At 36.8% G+C, this 14271-nt stretch overlaps 1 protein-coding gene across 2 annotated transcripts in view; it reads left to right on the forward strand.

Annotated features, from left to right (window-relative positions):
* The window catches only part of LOC127654810 (dual specificity calcium/calmodulin-dependent 3',5'-cyclic nucleotide phosphodiesterase 1A-like), a 74459-nt gene that overhangs the window by 22801 nt on the left and 37387 nt on the right, over positions 1 to 14271 (forward strand). Inside the window, exon 1 of one of the 2 annotated variants that reach the window (XM_052142261.1) lies at positions 4931 to 5233. The exons of the other annotated variant lie outside the window; for it this stretch is intronic. Within the exon in view, the coding sequence (XP_051998221.1) occupies positions 5181 to 5233 (53 nt within the window). The 5' untranslated portion in view covers positions 4931 to 5180. Of the gene's footprint in view, positions 1 to 4930; positions 5234 to 14271 lie in introns of those variants that run through there. 2 annotated transcript variants of the gene reach the window in all.

The following is a 14271-nucleotide window of genomic DNA, read 5'->3' on the forward strand; positions in this document are numbered from 1 at the left end:
GAATAAATGAAAATACAAATGTTGGTAATGAAGTAATGACAAGATTCTGTACTTTTCTTTTCTTTTTTGACACACCTCTACATGTGGTGATCTACTAAACATACTACAGATACTATTTACTATTTGTGAAAAGGTAAGTAAATTAATAGGTTTGTATTCTGAATCCATGAAACATACTGAAGTTGTTAGTATTTTAAATTTTTTAATTTGTTTTATATTTCAATTCAGTTTTCTAGATTAGTGTCATCAAATCTTTTTAAGATAATTAGAGTTTTGTTTAGGGTGCTTAGTAGCCAGTTGAATAAATATTCATGAACAGAGTTGTGCAATTATTTGAATCACATTTTTCACACTGATCTGTAATTCTAGAATCATTTATTTCTAATAAATAACTGGCACATGAACACAAAAGGAAATGTGATTGGTCGTGTTACGTGTCTGTCAGACAGACCCTTCCTGTCAATGGCGGTTCTTTGCCAGAATAAACAGCAATGTAGACCAGACTTTATGCCAATTATCAAAAGTCTGGCAATGTGAGATTATTCTTATCATGATACTTCCAAGTATTTCATGCTGGATGGTGGTGATCTTGACCTTCATCTGTTATCATGAGGAGGTCATCAGAGAATAGGTGTGATTTGACTGAAGCTCTTGTTCTAAACTGGACAAACAATCATTTTCGTAGATATCTTGCATGAAGAAAACATGCAAACCTCAATGTGATTAAACCTCCCTGATTAAACCTCATATCATTATCAAATGCCATCTCTGGTGTGGTACCCAAGGGGAATAGATTAACCTTTCCTTTTGTGCTTTTAACAGCCTCTAAGGAAATAAAAAAATCCTTCAAGGCTGTGTTAGACTCATCTCTCTTTGATCCCTTCATAGGCTAGTTCTATGCAGACTTTTCTCCAGAAGGTTTGTTAATATGTGTATTAGTGTGCCAAAAAAGTACTTGGACTCTTAAGCCACACTTAAAAATACACAAATGTCTTAGCATTAGATGGAAATAATCAAACCACTTCTCTAATGCATTGGTGTTCAGGCAATTTTAAGTGTCCAAAAGTGTCCATATACTTTTTGGTGCCACTGTATATTGCACCATAGCAAGAGCATTTTCAGTACACAAGTGATGCGTAGATGACATTTAAAATTTGCTAGGGAAGTATTTCCACATTTCGGGGATTCCATGTTCATATTTCCATTCTGACAATAACAAAAAGTCTTGTTGTAGATTAGGTTTTCTGAACAGAAATCTCAATCATTTGTGGCTGCATGTTACCCTGTACTGTTTCAAAATATAACATGAAACATACAGTACTTGATTGAATGCATAAAGAACTGTATTAAGATGTTTCTTAAAGCTGGTGCTTTTGGTCCTGATCAATTAACTTATTCAAAAATATAATCACCTCAATGTGCCTATTAAATAATTTAAATTGTTTCACATTTTTTACATATATAGACTTTTGCACAGTACTGTATATATAAACTTTATTAAGTAGTTAAGTATATATATTTAAAAATAAATAGTGAAAAAATAATGCAAACTACTTTTGCGTTAAGCAAAAGTCTATATATGTACATGAAAAAAGATTTTTTTCATATATATATATATATATATATACATACATATATATATATATATATATATATATATATATATATATATATATATACACTGTATATATATATATATATATATATATATATATATATATATATACACTGTATATATGTACATGAAAAAATATTTTTTTCATATATATATATATATATATATATATATACTATATATATATATATATATATATATATATATATATATATATATATATATATATATATATACTGTATATATGTATGTGAACATTTTTGGGCAAAGACAAATTAGTTTTTTTTTCTTCTTATAAAATAATTTTTCATGTAAAATCTTCATAAAGATGGGAGCCTATGTCGAAATGTTATTAGTAATGCATGCTGACAAAATAGTGCTTGTTTATGTATGAATATTTGACTGGATGCAGGTAGATATTTTGGCCTATAGTATTCCTCCTTAGCTCATCAATGTCTTAGTGGTCATATTTTTGGCTTCATTGTGTGTCCACTGCCTTATTAGGACACTTTGGGCTTTCTTTCCACTCATGTCCCTTTTTATGTGACATGCCCGGTTTTTATTGTCCTTTTGATTTACTTTTTCTGGTTCGGTTGAATGAGTCTTCATTGAATTTGTCATATATTAATAATGTCTGATTATTTATCCTGATGATTATTTCTCCAAAATGTAAAAGAATGTTTTAGACATATGCAGTGACCCCCGATGCACACTTGAGGGTTTTGCAGTGCTTTACTTACGTCAGTCTTTCCATAGGGAATTTTGTTTCATGTGTTTCAACTTTTTTCAGAACTGAAGGGAATAGTTCACCCAAAAAGGACATTTCTGTCATAATTTACTCACCCTCATGTTGTTCCAACCCCATTTGACCTTGCTTTGTTATGTGGAACACAGAAGGAGATGTTTTAATGAACATAGCCCTCTGTCTTTTTAATATAATGGCAGCAGATAGTGGCTTACTTTAAAAAGGACTCAAAATTATAAACATAGTCTGTGCGACTTGTCCGTCATATCACATGTTTTTTGAATGGCATACGATAGATTTTGACGTGAAACAAAATTTAAATTCTCTCATCATTTACTCACCCTCATTTCATCCGAGATGTGTGAGACTTACTTTCTTCTGCAGAACACAAACAAAGATTTTTAAAAGAATATTTCAGCTCTGTAGGTCCATACAATGCAAGAAGTTCCAAAAGGACCTAAAAGGCAGCATAAAAGAAATCCATAAGACTCCAGTGGTTAAATGTATACCTTCAGAAGTGATATGTTAAATGTGGGCGAGAAACAGATAAATATTTAAGTCATTTTTTACTATAAATCTCCATTTTCACTTTCACATTCTTCTTTTGTTTTTGATGATTTGGATTATTTGTCTATATTACCACCAGGCAGGGTGGACAATTTATTGTAAAAAAGGACTAACATATTGATCTGTTTGTCACTTTTCAATGTGTCTTGCTTTTATGCTGCCTTTATGTGCATTTTGAAGCTTCAAAATGTTGATATCCATTCACTTGCCTTGTATGGTCCTACAGAGCCAATAGTATCCAGCTGCAGACCCGCAGCACCACCAGTTTCAGAACCCCAGCGACCAGAACCTGAAGTGAGGGGCGGAGCTTACGTTCCAAACCGAGTAGCGCCACCTAAAGTTTTGGAGAGTACTTTGCTTTTATTACAAAAGAAACGTCATACTTTATACGTATGTTATAATGATTCTTTAAGGTACAGTACAATAAGCACTTTAAAACATTGATCTTGTGTAATATAATTGTATATAGTTATCCGTTTCATTGTATTATGAGAGTTACTTCCTGATCATGATGGTGAAAAAAAATGCTTGAAACTTATGGGCATTTTATATAAAATATACTTTATTTCACAAGAACATGTGCAGCATGCATTTTTCTTTATGTAAAATAAAACATGTCAAAAAACTAAAAAGAGAGAAAATTCAGCATCATTTTAAAAGAAACAATAAAAATATATACAACAAATGACCAATTCACCCCTAGGCCCATTTTATCATGACAATCCTGTATAAATTAAACTTAAAATGTATCAAATGAGGAATTCACTCTCAGGCCCATTTTGTCCTTACATTCTTGCTAAAATAACTCCATGTCATCCCTGAACACAAAATGAAATAGAAAGAGCTCTCTGGAAGCTTCTGACTGTTCCAGGAGATTGTTATGGGCCTTTTCCTTGTGGTCTTCATTCATTCGAAATGTCTCTACAAGAGATGAAAGCACCACACAATAATCTCAACGTAAAAAAAACCTCAACTATAAGGTAACATTAACTCACAAACAATGCATATAACAGAGGAACGTGGAACAAACACTTTAACACCTTCACAAGATGTCTTCAAAACGTCACCGCAAGGCTCATTTACAACACGCAAAAATGTATCGAACCATCCGTAGAATTTTTTTTAATACAGTAAAGTATGACAACATATTCAAGCTTCATTAAGATGATAAAGTTATGCACAAATTAAATATTTAGCAGATAAACGCTGAACTTAATATATGCGATAATTTTTCACAACATGATGTCAAAAACGTTGCACAACTCACCATGCTCTCCGCCATGCTTGTCTCATTGTCAATAACTCCGCCCCTCACTTCAGGTTCTGGCGCTGGGGTTCTGAAACTGGGGTTCTGAAACTGGTGGTGCTGCGGGTCTGCAGCTGGATATGTCTCTACAGAGCTGAAATATTCTTCTTAAAATCTTTGTTTGTGTTCAGAACAAGAAAGAAACACACATCTGGAATGGCATGAGAGTCAGTAAATGATGAAAGAATTTTCATTTTCGGATGAACTATCCCATTAATTAATGTTTCAGCAAAAATCTTGATGTCCATTGCGCGTTCATGAGTGCTATATATTTTGCGCAAGGTCTCACATGAACTAAACAAGCTCCTCCAGCCCACAACAAACTATTTTATCTCAAAAGATCAAGGAAAATTTGATTACTCTCAGAAACTCACACCATTCTCCAAAACAACAACTCGCTCGGCATCGCATAACTTTGTCCACACATCACTCCAAAGGAAAGCTAGATTGTCATATAATTACTGTTTCCTGTCATGGGTCCAGTCCTACTTTCTTTAACCTGCCCTTGACTGGTAACGTTAATTTGCCGGCTTGACAGCTTTTTTGAAAGAGAGAGAGAGACCATACGGGACATGCCTTAGAGAGGAGGCATGCATGAGGAAGCCTTTCCTTTTTAGAGTGTTTGCATGAGGGGCAGAGCTGAGAGATAAGAAGCTGCTCTTATATACACTGTATACACTGAGCAGAGTTCAATGCCAGTGCAGGCTGGAGCTCCAGTGGCTGCCTGGCACTCTCCAAGTTTAGCGTTTGGTATTCATGCCTGAGTGTTTCTGTGATGTGGCCTACATGGCCCTTTCCACTGGGCCGTCACTGAGAGAGTAAGAGGAGAGAGAGAGAGAGTCTAGATTGGGCAGAGCACAAACGGCAATGTGAGAAGCAGCTGGGGACAGTTTGACTGAAGCTTGAGCTTATGCTCTCTGGCATGATCTCTGAACTCGTGCTTTTAAATGGATGTGAATGTTACCATCAGAAGGAAGCTTCTCCATGGACCAATCTTCAGGTAGGAGATCGGCACCTTTTGTGACTTCCTTATCGACTTATATATGTGAATATTTTGTTTGTAAGGGAACACTGAAGTTTAGAAGTTTGTCTGATGTACGTTAAAGTAGGGGTGTTTGCTGGAAGTCTCCTACTTTTTTAGAAAGCAAGCAAGCAAGCAAGAAAGAGCATAGTAATCTTCTCTAGAGGTAGAGATCTTTTCATATATATTTACCAATAATACATAGTAAATAACACTCATTTTGGAGCTTAAAATTTAAACTTGTACTACTGGAGAAAGTTTGCAATCTTGTTGCTGTAGCAGTCTTGCATGTGTAGCAGAAAATCGCAAATAAGATGTCTTTAAAATCTCAGTTGTTTCTCATAGAAAGCAATAAAATAAAATAGAGAGTAAATTGAGTAGTGTTTTGCATCTTAAAGGTTTCACCTGAGAAAATTACCCAAATCTCACATGTGGCTCCTCTAGAGTTTCAGATAACATCAATTGATCAATTTTACAATACATAGTGATATAACACTCTTTTATTGTTTAGAAGTTTGTCTACCTCTGGAGAAAGTTGGCGGTTGCTTTTTGTAAGTGTTTCTGAATGTGTGCCTGCAAGATAGATTACAAAATATGAAAACATGGTTTTCTCATGGTTATAAACAACTATTTTAACTATATACAGTAACATGTGACAAATGCCATGTAGGGACTTTTTTGAAGACACCTGTGCAAATGTTTAAGATGAAAGAATTGTTGAATCAGAGTTTTGAACCAATGTACTGAATGGAAAATATGAACTGATCCACAGAAATTAATCAAACCTGCCAACACTGACATCTCTGATAAAAGGTTAAATCAGAGACTCAATTAAAACATCACCGCAAAGGATGAACACGGTCTTTAGGAAATGTAATAATCTAATTAAAAGTGCATTAAAATGACTACAATATTACAATTTTATTTAAAGATTATTTTGCCAGCAAATTGGGTAGTTCATTAAACTGGAAAGTTTAATTTCTGGTAAAAATGAAATTCTGTCATAGTATACTCATCCTCATGTTGTTCCAAACCCCAAAGGAGAAATAAAGATATTAGGCACAAAGTTTAGTCTCAGTCACCATTCATTATAACTGAGAAAAATAATGTATGAAAGTGAATGGTGCCTGAGACTAACATTCTGCCTAACAACTGTTTGTCTGTGCCTTAGAAGAACTGTTGAACAACATGTTGGTGAGTAAATGATGAAATAATTGACATTTTTGGGTGAACTATACCTTTAATGTCTCAGTTGTTTCTCCTAGACAGCAATAAGATCAAACGAAGAGCAATTGGGTATTAGTCTCACATGTGTCTCCTCTATAGTTTTAGAAGGGGTCTCGACAATGTCTCAAACTATACCGAGAGACCAAAGTGGCAGAGATCAGAGATCTCAATATAAACTGAAACATTTCTCATACAATTTCAATACAAATTTATTTGAGCTATGCCATTCGCAGTCATGCTAAATCTCTACTCTTACTGTTTGTCAAAACAGTTGTCCATACAACTTAGGACCTCTGCTTAATATTTTTTCTGGGGTGTATCTTAAGTGTGACTTTGATTCCCAGGGGCACTTTCATCCTTATCTGCTTATACTCTGTTATCAGCCTCAATGAGTTTCAAAGGAATGGGAGCAAAATACCCTTCACTAACTGCCCCTGTCTAATGTGGTTACGCTGTGATTAGAGGCAGAACATTAGGCTGTGCTTCATTGCTTTGCTTCATTATTTCAAGCAGGTTGCTAATCGCTTTGCTGCATGTAAACAGAAGCAGATGTGCAACAGGTACTTCTACATGCTTTTGTCAAACGGGCTTGTCACGTCAACTCGTCAGTCTCAAAGCAGGGGTTTAAATTTCTCCACTCATGAGGATTAGAAGACACTGACTCTGTTTCAAAACCTAGTGAGCTGCCTTGCTGTCTACTGCCTACATAGTAAGATTCTTTGTAACACCGGGTGCTTCTGTTGATGCTATCTGGAGCGATGCAGTGGCTTGATGCTGCTACATCGACAAAAACATTCTTAACCATTTACTTGTGTTGTTGGCTTGCATACTTGCATAGTTTTCCATTTAAATTCAACCCAAAGCATTATAAAATGACATAGCAGGGCTCCAGACTGTGACTAAAATGGTCGTAAATGCAACCAAAAATAATTGACTGCGACAATAATTTAAAATTGAGTTGCCATTGGCGACAGTCGGGTTGTGTGTGTTCATATGCTGTTTCATTAGATATTATCTTGTGAGTTATTGAATACATCTTTAGAGCGCACACCAACAGTGTGTCTCGAGCCGCTTTTCACCTGGTCTGTTATAGCATCAGTCCTGATACAAACCTCATCCATGTGGAGATGCAAGAGGAGTGATGTGGGAAGAATGAATGGACGGATATGGTCGAGCCATCTTAGAGATCGCTACAACTTTAACCAGCCTAAGTTGGTCTGCTGGTCTTGGCTGGTTTAATATGGTCTAACTTGTCGCCCAGCCTGGTCAAGCTGGTTTTAACTGTTCTCCAAATCTGGACAAGCTAGTGAATAGCTGCTTTAGCTGGTCTCCAAGCCTGGCACAGCTGGTGTCTAGCTGGTCTCTCAGCCTGACCAAGCTGGTTTAGCTGGTTGAGCTTGTCTCCCAGCCCAGCCAAGCTTGTGTTACTGGTCTAGCTGTTCTCCCAGCCTGGTCTAGCTGGTCTCCCAGCCTGGCCAAGCTGGTGTATAGATAGTTGAGCTGGTCTTCAAGCCTGGCTAAGCTGGTTTTACTGGTCTAGCTGTTCTTCCAGCCTGGTTTAGCTGGTCTAGCTAGTCTCCCAGCCTGTCCAATCTGGTTTTAGCTGCTCTAGCTTATCTTCCAGCCTAGCCAAGCTGCTGTATAGCTGGTCTCCCAGCCTGGCCAAGCTGTTTTTTAACTGGTTTTGCTGGTCTCCCAGCCTGGCCAAGCTGGTGTTTAGCTGCTTAGCTGGTCTCCCAGCCTCAGTATCTCACAAGTGCCCAAAATCCCTCTTATGCCAGCACAACAGACCAGCCAAACCATGTTGTCCAGGTTAAGAGACCAGATAAACATTCATGGTTTTTTTTAAGCAGGGACCAGAGGCTAAATTAGTGAGGTAGAGTAGACAGAACATATCAGATTGCATTTTTTGCTGAAACTATTGTAACGTCAAGGGAAAACAATGGCGTATTGCACATTTTTCATAGCTGAGATCTTGGAATTACAATCTGTTAGGTGTTCATGACAAAGCACACAGGATTGCATTTGAATTAAAGCAAATACATTTACTTTTACACAAGTTTAATTTCTTAGATAGTGGAAAAGGATGGCATTGATGTGGCAGATCTTAAAAGGGATTTATCAACTAAGAGCAAATATATTACCCTCTATATTAGGAAATCCCACTGTGGCTTTGAATACAGTTGGTTGATTACAGTTATAAATCCTGCATAGCCTACATGAAACACATTTGTTCAGACAATTTGTAACAAAAAACAGCTGTCCATCTGTTTGAATGGTGTGCTTGCACGTTATATGACAGTACAGTACAGTGTATAAACAATTTTTTTAGCAATATTTTCTGAAATGAAAACAGTTTAGTTTGAAGCCAAGACATGGCGTTCACTAATTTATTGTCAAGATCCGATTTTAACTTTTTTAATAAATAACGCAAACGTTGAAGCCACTGAGAATCAGCCAGGTAGCCTCTGTAACTTTTGCTTGTCAACACTGTCGTAGCCTGAGGTGATATATATGTTGAGGTCCTTTGGCATGACAGCATGCACTCGAGCTGGCATGAACTCTACATGTATTGCAAGTTATCCAGCATGATCTGAGAATGATCTAAAGAGCATCTTGTGTGCTTTAATGGAAGCAAGAAAGTCTGACCTTTTGTACAAAGGAGATAACATGGTCAGTGTCAAAAATGTGCTTATATTATATACCCACTGTATACATGGAAGAAATTAGATTGTGCTATTTTCTCCTATGAGACTTTATCATAGGGTAGCATGGTTCAGTTTTTGTAATGAGCATACCTTTTAATGTAATATAATTTTGCTTATGTGTTCATTGAATGAGAGTTGCATTCCAGAATCAGTCCCTTATCATTTGCAGTTCTGTTTTGAGGACATACAGTACAGATCTGTTTGCCATAGAATAGGTCAACACAGCTTTCCAGGGAAAACTTTGGACTGTAGTTAAGAAATGTTCCTCATCAAAGCCAATAACTATTAAGAATTTAATGAAAAAACAAGAATACAGTCCTAACCTAGCCTTATTTACCCTAGAGAGAATATTATGTATTCCTCATCGGGGAGAGTCAGTTTTCAAACCGTTGACCTCATGAACACATCCCCTGACATTTCTGGCTCCTTTCCCAACATGAAATGAGTAGAGGCTTTTTTTAAAGTATAGAACAGCTCATTCTACAGCAATAAACCACTTGAGACTTCACATTACAGTGATTTTACCATGGTTAAGGCTGTTTTAGGCACTCCACTTTAAATTGGTCATAAGAACACCTAACCTCACCCCAACCCTTACCCCAGGGGCAATTATCAAGAGCAATTTTTGAAGGGGACACCAAGGGGTTTTTTGTTGTTGCCCCGTTTGCATTTGTATTATTTTATTTCTTAAACAATTATTTTAAGAATATATCATTATATTATTTACAATACACATATTTTAATGATATTTTAGGGGGGGACAATCCTCAGATAGGGGGGGTCCTGACACCCCCCCCCCCTCCGCCTATGCCTTATCCTAAACCCTACCTAGAGGTAGACCGATATATCGGTTTTACAGATTAATCGGTGCTGATAGTTGCTTTTTGGAACAATCGGTAATCTGCAAAAATCTATGTTGATAGTTGTCGTTAGTTTTTTATTATTTTGTAATTTATAAATAAGAGTCCCCAGTGTGCTTCGGACATGTTTACATTTAAAAGTCCTACATAATGCACCGAATCTTAATTTTTTTCTGGTTTTATTGGGATTTTGGTTAAACAAAAATCTGCATCTGGGATTTTATTAATTGTGGACTCTGTGTTGGCCCACCATTGTAAAGAATTTATAATGTTTTTTTTTTTTACATTCTATGAATCGATTTTAAAACTATCGGTCGATGAATGTTTTAAGAAGCTCTTGAGAATACTGCAAGTCACTGGTGGCACTGTGGTTGCCCTTCGTCTTCGTCACTAGTAATCATGTTTTTAGTGCTATTTCCTCGACGTCAGGTAAAAACATCTTTATTCCCCAAGGGCTGGGATTGACATTGTTAGTGGAGGATAAGCAGAGAAAGATTTCTAACAGAGATAGAATCTTAGGCAGTATATCAGAGCACTTCATGCTGCCAAAACAGGACTAGACCAATGTAAGTCTTGCATTTAGGGGCTTCTGCTGAACTGCCACAAATGGGAACCCAAGAAGTTTGTTTACAACACCGTGTAACCCAACCTGTTCTGCGGGCATTAAGATGTGGGTTTGGGGTTTGGAGAGGGCATGCTTGTGGAGAAAAGGATGTTTGTTTAATCAGAGCTCTCCTTGGCTCGAAGTATTGTTCAGATTATTGCAGACTGCTTATGTCAACCTGAGTTTATAATATCTCCAGAGGAGCCAAAGAAGTCCTGTAGTCAAATGCATGCAGGCAAAATATGAGGCGTGTATTTCCTAAAGGATTATATTGTTTTTCTGGATATTTCATATGATTTGGGGATGTAAATTATGTTCAGTGTCCCAAAATTTTAAGAAATAGTTCACCCAAAGTCACTATTGACTAAATGTCTTCACCTCCTCTAAAGGAATATTCCGGGTTCAATACAAGTTAAGCTAAAATCTGTTGGAAGTGAATGGGACCAATCTGTAAATGTTAAAATGCACACTGTTTCAAAAGTAGTTTATTCTTATGCCGTTTATGAAATTACGGTGATAAAGGAACGTGGTTTATTGCATTTACACGACCACATGCGTTGTTGGTTATGCATAAACATGCTTAATAATTGACACTGAAATTTTAATTTTTGAGTGAACTATTCCTTTAAATGCCAGCCCTACAAACAGGTATATTGGAAAACACACGGAGATGTTTTCAAGAGGGTACCGAATATGAGATTGTGAGTGTCCAGGCTGGAAAACTGCCAAGAGGCCTGCAAACACTCATGGTCAGGCCTAAGCAGGGCCACAGACATGGTGTAAATGTAATCTGTAAGAGGTGCGTGATACATTTAGCCAACACGGTTCATAAACAATACAGCAAGCAATAAACACAAAGAGCTTTTGCCTACATGTGGAAGCTTTTTGCACAAGTGAGAAATGCAGGTAGAAGAATGAAAAAAAACTATGAAGTGAGTAATTTGTTATCTTTTGAATAACATAATACCATACTATTCTATCTATATACAGCGGAAATAGTAAGAGTAGTATGGTGGTATTCTAAATGTAGCGAATATAAAAATATAAAACGTTTTTGTGAATAGGAGTAGTGCCATTTAATTCATTTTCATTCATTTTCATTGGAGGGGTGCAGTGGTTATTTAAATTCACACCTGGACAGTATATTCACAAAAGATACTCCACTTAAAAGCGCTTACAGCACCACTCAGTTATTGATTTCATTTATATCCTATTTATTAACTTCAGAATCCATGCACTTATCCAAGATTGACCCTTTTAAGAGCGTCGTCTACATATCTAGTTAGATCCCTTGAGTTTTTAATGCTTAATTTACCAGTATCTCATACTGAGTGCTTTTCACGGTTAATGGTGAAAATACCAGCACATGATCAGGGGTCAGTTTGTTTCTTTCCAAAGCTATGCCTTTGATCGCAATCAGTCTATTTAAATACATTTGGTAAGCAGCGTTGGTTTAAAGAGGGACAATTTGTGACAATATTTTTCCTGTTGCCGAGGGATTTTTCTTTTTTGTAAAGTTAGCAGCTGGGATATCTGTGACATCAGCGAGCATGTTCATTTATTTGTCAAAATAAATGGGGCGGGAAACTGCTTGTGCACTGATGCAATTTTTCATACTTAAAAGGAGCTGCTTTGCTTCTTTGGATCCATCACATGCTCTTCCACATGTCTCTAATTATTGTCAGGTCAGTGAGTGGTCCTCTTGGTGCCATCTTTGTGGAGTGAGGAATTTAGAGCTGTCTGAGAGTTTGGCAGCATGTCTTTCTATCTTTACAGCAAAGGGCCCTTGCTGGGTCCCTAGAGGTTTGGTCTGGAGGCCAGTGACGACAGCGGCCCTCAGTTTAGGATGTATACATATAGAATGGCACCACGAACTCATGGGAAAATGCTTGAAGCTGACCTTCATCTCTGTACTTGTGTGACTGGGGCACGATGGTCTGCTGGCTACCTGTGCCAGCGTCTCACTGGACCGCTGATAGTGACGAAGAGAAACGTTTCATCTCTTTTACTCCTTGGCATTCTCATGCGCTCTCTGAGCACAAGCTGGCATTGCAGTCCCTTTCAGGAATGCTTCTAGAAAAACTCGAAGCAAACATTCAGGCTGTGTAGCCTGACAGATATCACTGCAAATTCGGAGACAATAGGTGGAAAGTTCTTCAGCTGAAATTGGTCTGTGCTTGGTCTAACCACTGCCCTCAGTGGCCAAAGTTGGAAATGCATATTTTATAAATATCTTATTAATATTTTTGCAAAGCAAATGTTATGATATACTTCGCACTTTCAGCATTTTATAAGCACTTAATATGCTTCTTATGTGGAACGTGGATGTGTCCGGGTGTGATTGAAGACAAAGAAAAAATCTCATTATTTACTCACCCTCATGCCATCGCAGATGTGTATGACTTTTCTTCAGCAGAACACAAACAAAGGTTTTAGAAGAATATTTCAGCTTTGTTGGTCCATACAATGCAAGTGAATGGTGATCAGACACTTGTAGCTCTAAAAATCACATAAAGGAAACATTAAAGTTATCCATATGACTCCAGTGGTTTAAATCTATATCTTCATAAGCGATATTGTAGGTGTGGGTGAGAAACAGATCAAAATGTAAGTCTTTTTTTACTCTAGATCTCCACTTTCACTTTTACTTCTGCTTGTTTTCTGAAAGAGAAAGTGGAGATTTAGGGTAAAAAAGGACTTAAACTTAAAGCCCAGTTTGTAGCAGTGTACAGCTGCAGTCTGTTCAAAGAACACATCTTATGTAAACGCCTCCTAAGAAATGTGTTCGTTTGGGGTCAGGTGAACCCAAAACCAGCCTAATTAAACAGGGCTTCTTTAAGACCAATTAGTCGTTCAGGCAACCGATTTAGAGAATATATAGTTTTGCACTTCCCTAGTTGCCAGGTCCACTCATATTATAAACGACTTTGGGTTTGTTTTTTTATAGTCATCTATAGACAAATCAGTCACAGGTTGTTTTTTGGGAGGCTTATTTCCAGAATACAGTTGCATTTTTGGTCTTGTGGTGCCACTGTTTTGTGCTATGAGGCCAATAAAAAACACTAATTGCAACTGTCAGATCACCCCAATTATTGTTGGAGCTGCACTTTGCAATTAATCAAGCAAGTCATTAATAATCGCCGAAGTTTGTTTCTTTTTTCCCCTAACAGGTTTTGCATTTCCCCAATGATGGATTATGCTATTAACCTTTTCCAGGTTAGAGAATTTTTTAGAGAGAATTATTAATTGATTAAAATGGCTAGTTACTGTATGTGAAACATTTTGATTATTTTTGTAAAACGATGTAATTATCAGAAAGACATTATACATTCATTATTTGCAGCAAGTTGCAATTTAGCCTAAATCTGGGTTTTATGTCATTTACAGTATTTTTTTTTTATGTTTTCTATTTCACTAACAATCCCTTAGTTTATTTTTCACTTATTTTGGGCTTGTTATGTGAGTCCAGGTTGCTTGTTTTTCTTGCAAGATCTGGCAACCCTGCTTTCAGGGATTGTTGTTGTTTTTTGTTTTTTTCACTAATCTGCAGGGTGGATATACACTGTTGGCTATGAAAAGCCTTGGCGGCTCTAGATTCGGAAAATAGGGACTCACCTA

This window comes from Xyrauchen texanus, chromosome 14 (genome assembly GCF_025860055.1).
Source record: "Xyrauchen texanus isolate HMW12.3.18 chromosome 14, RBS_HiC_50CHRs, whole genome shotgun sequence".
NCBI lineage: Eukaryota > Metazoa > Chordata > Actinopteri > Cypriniformes > Catostomidae > Xyrauchen > Xyrauchen texanus.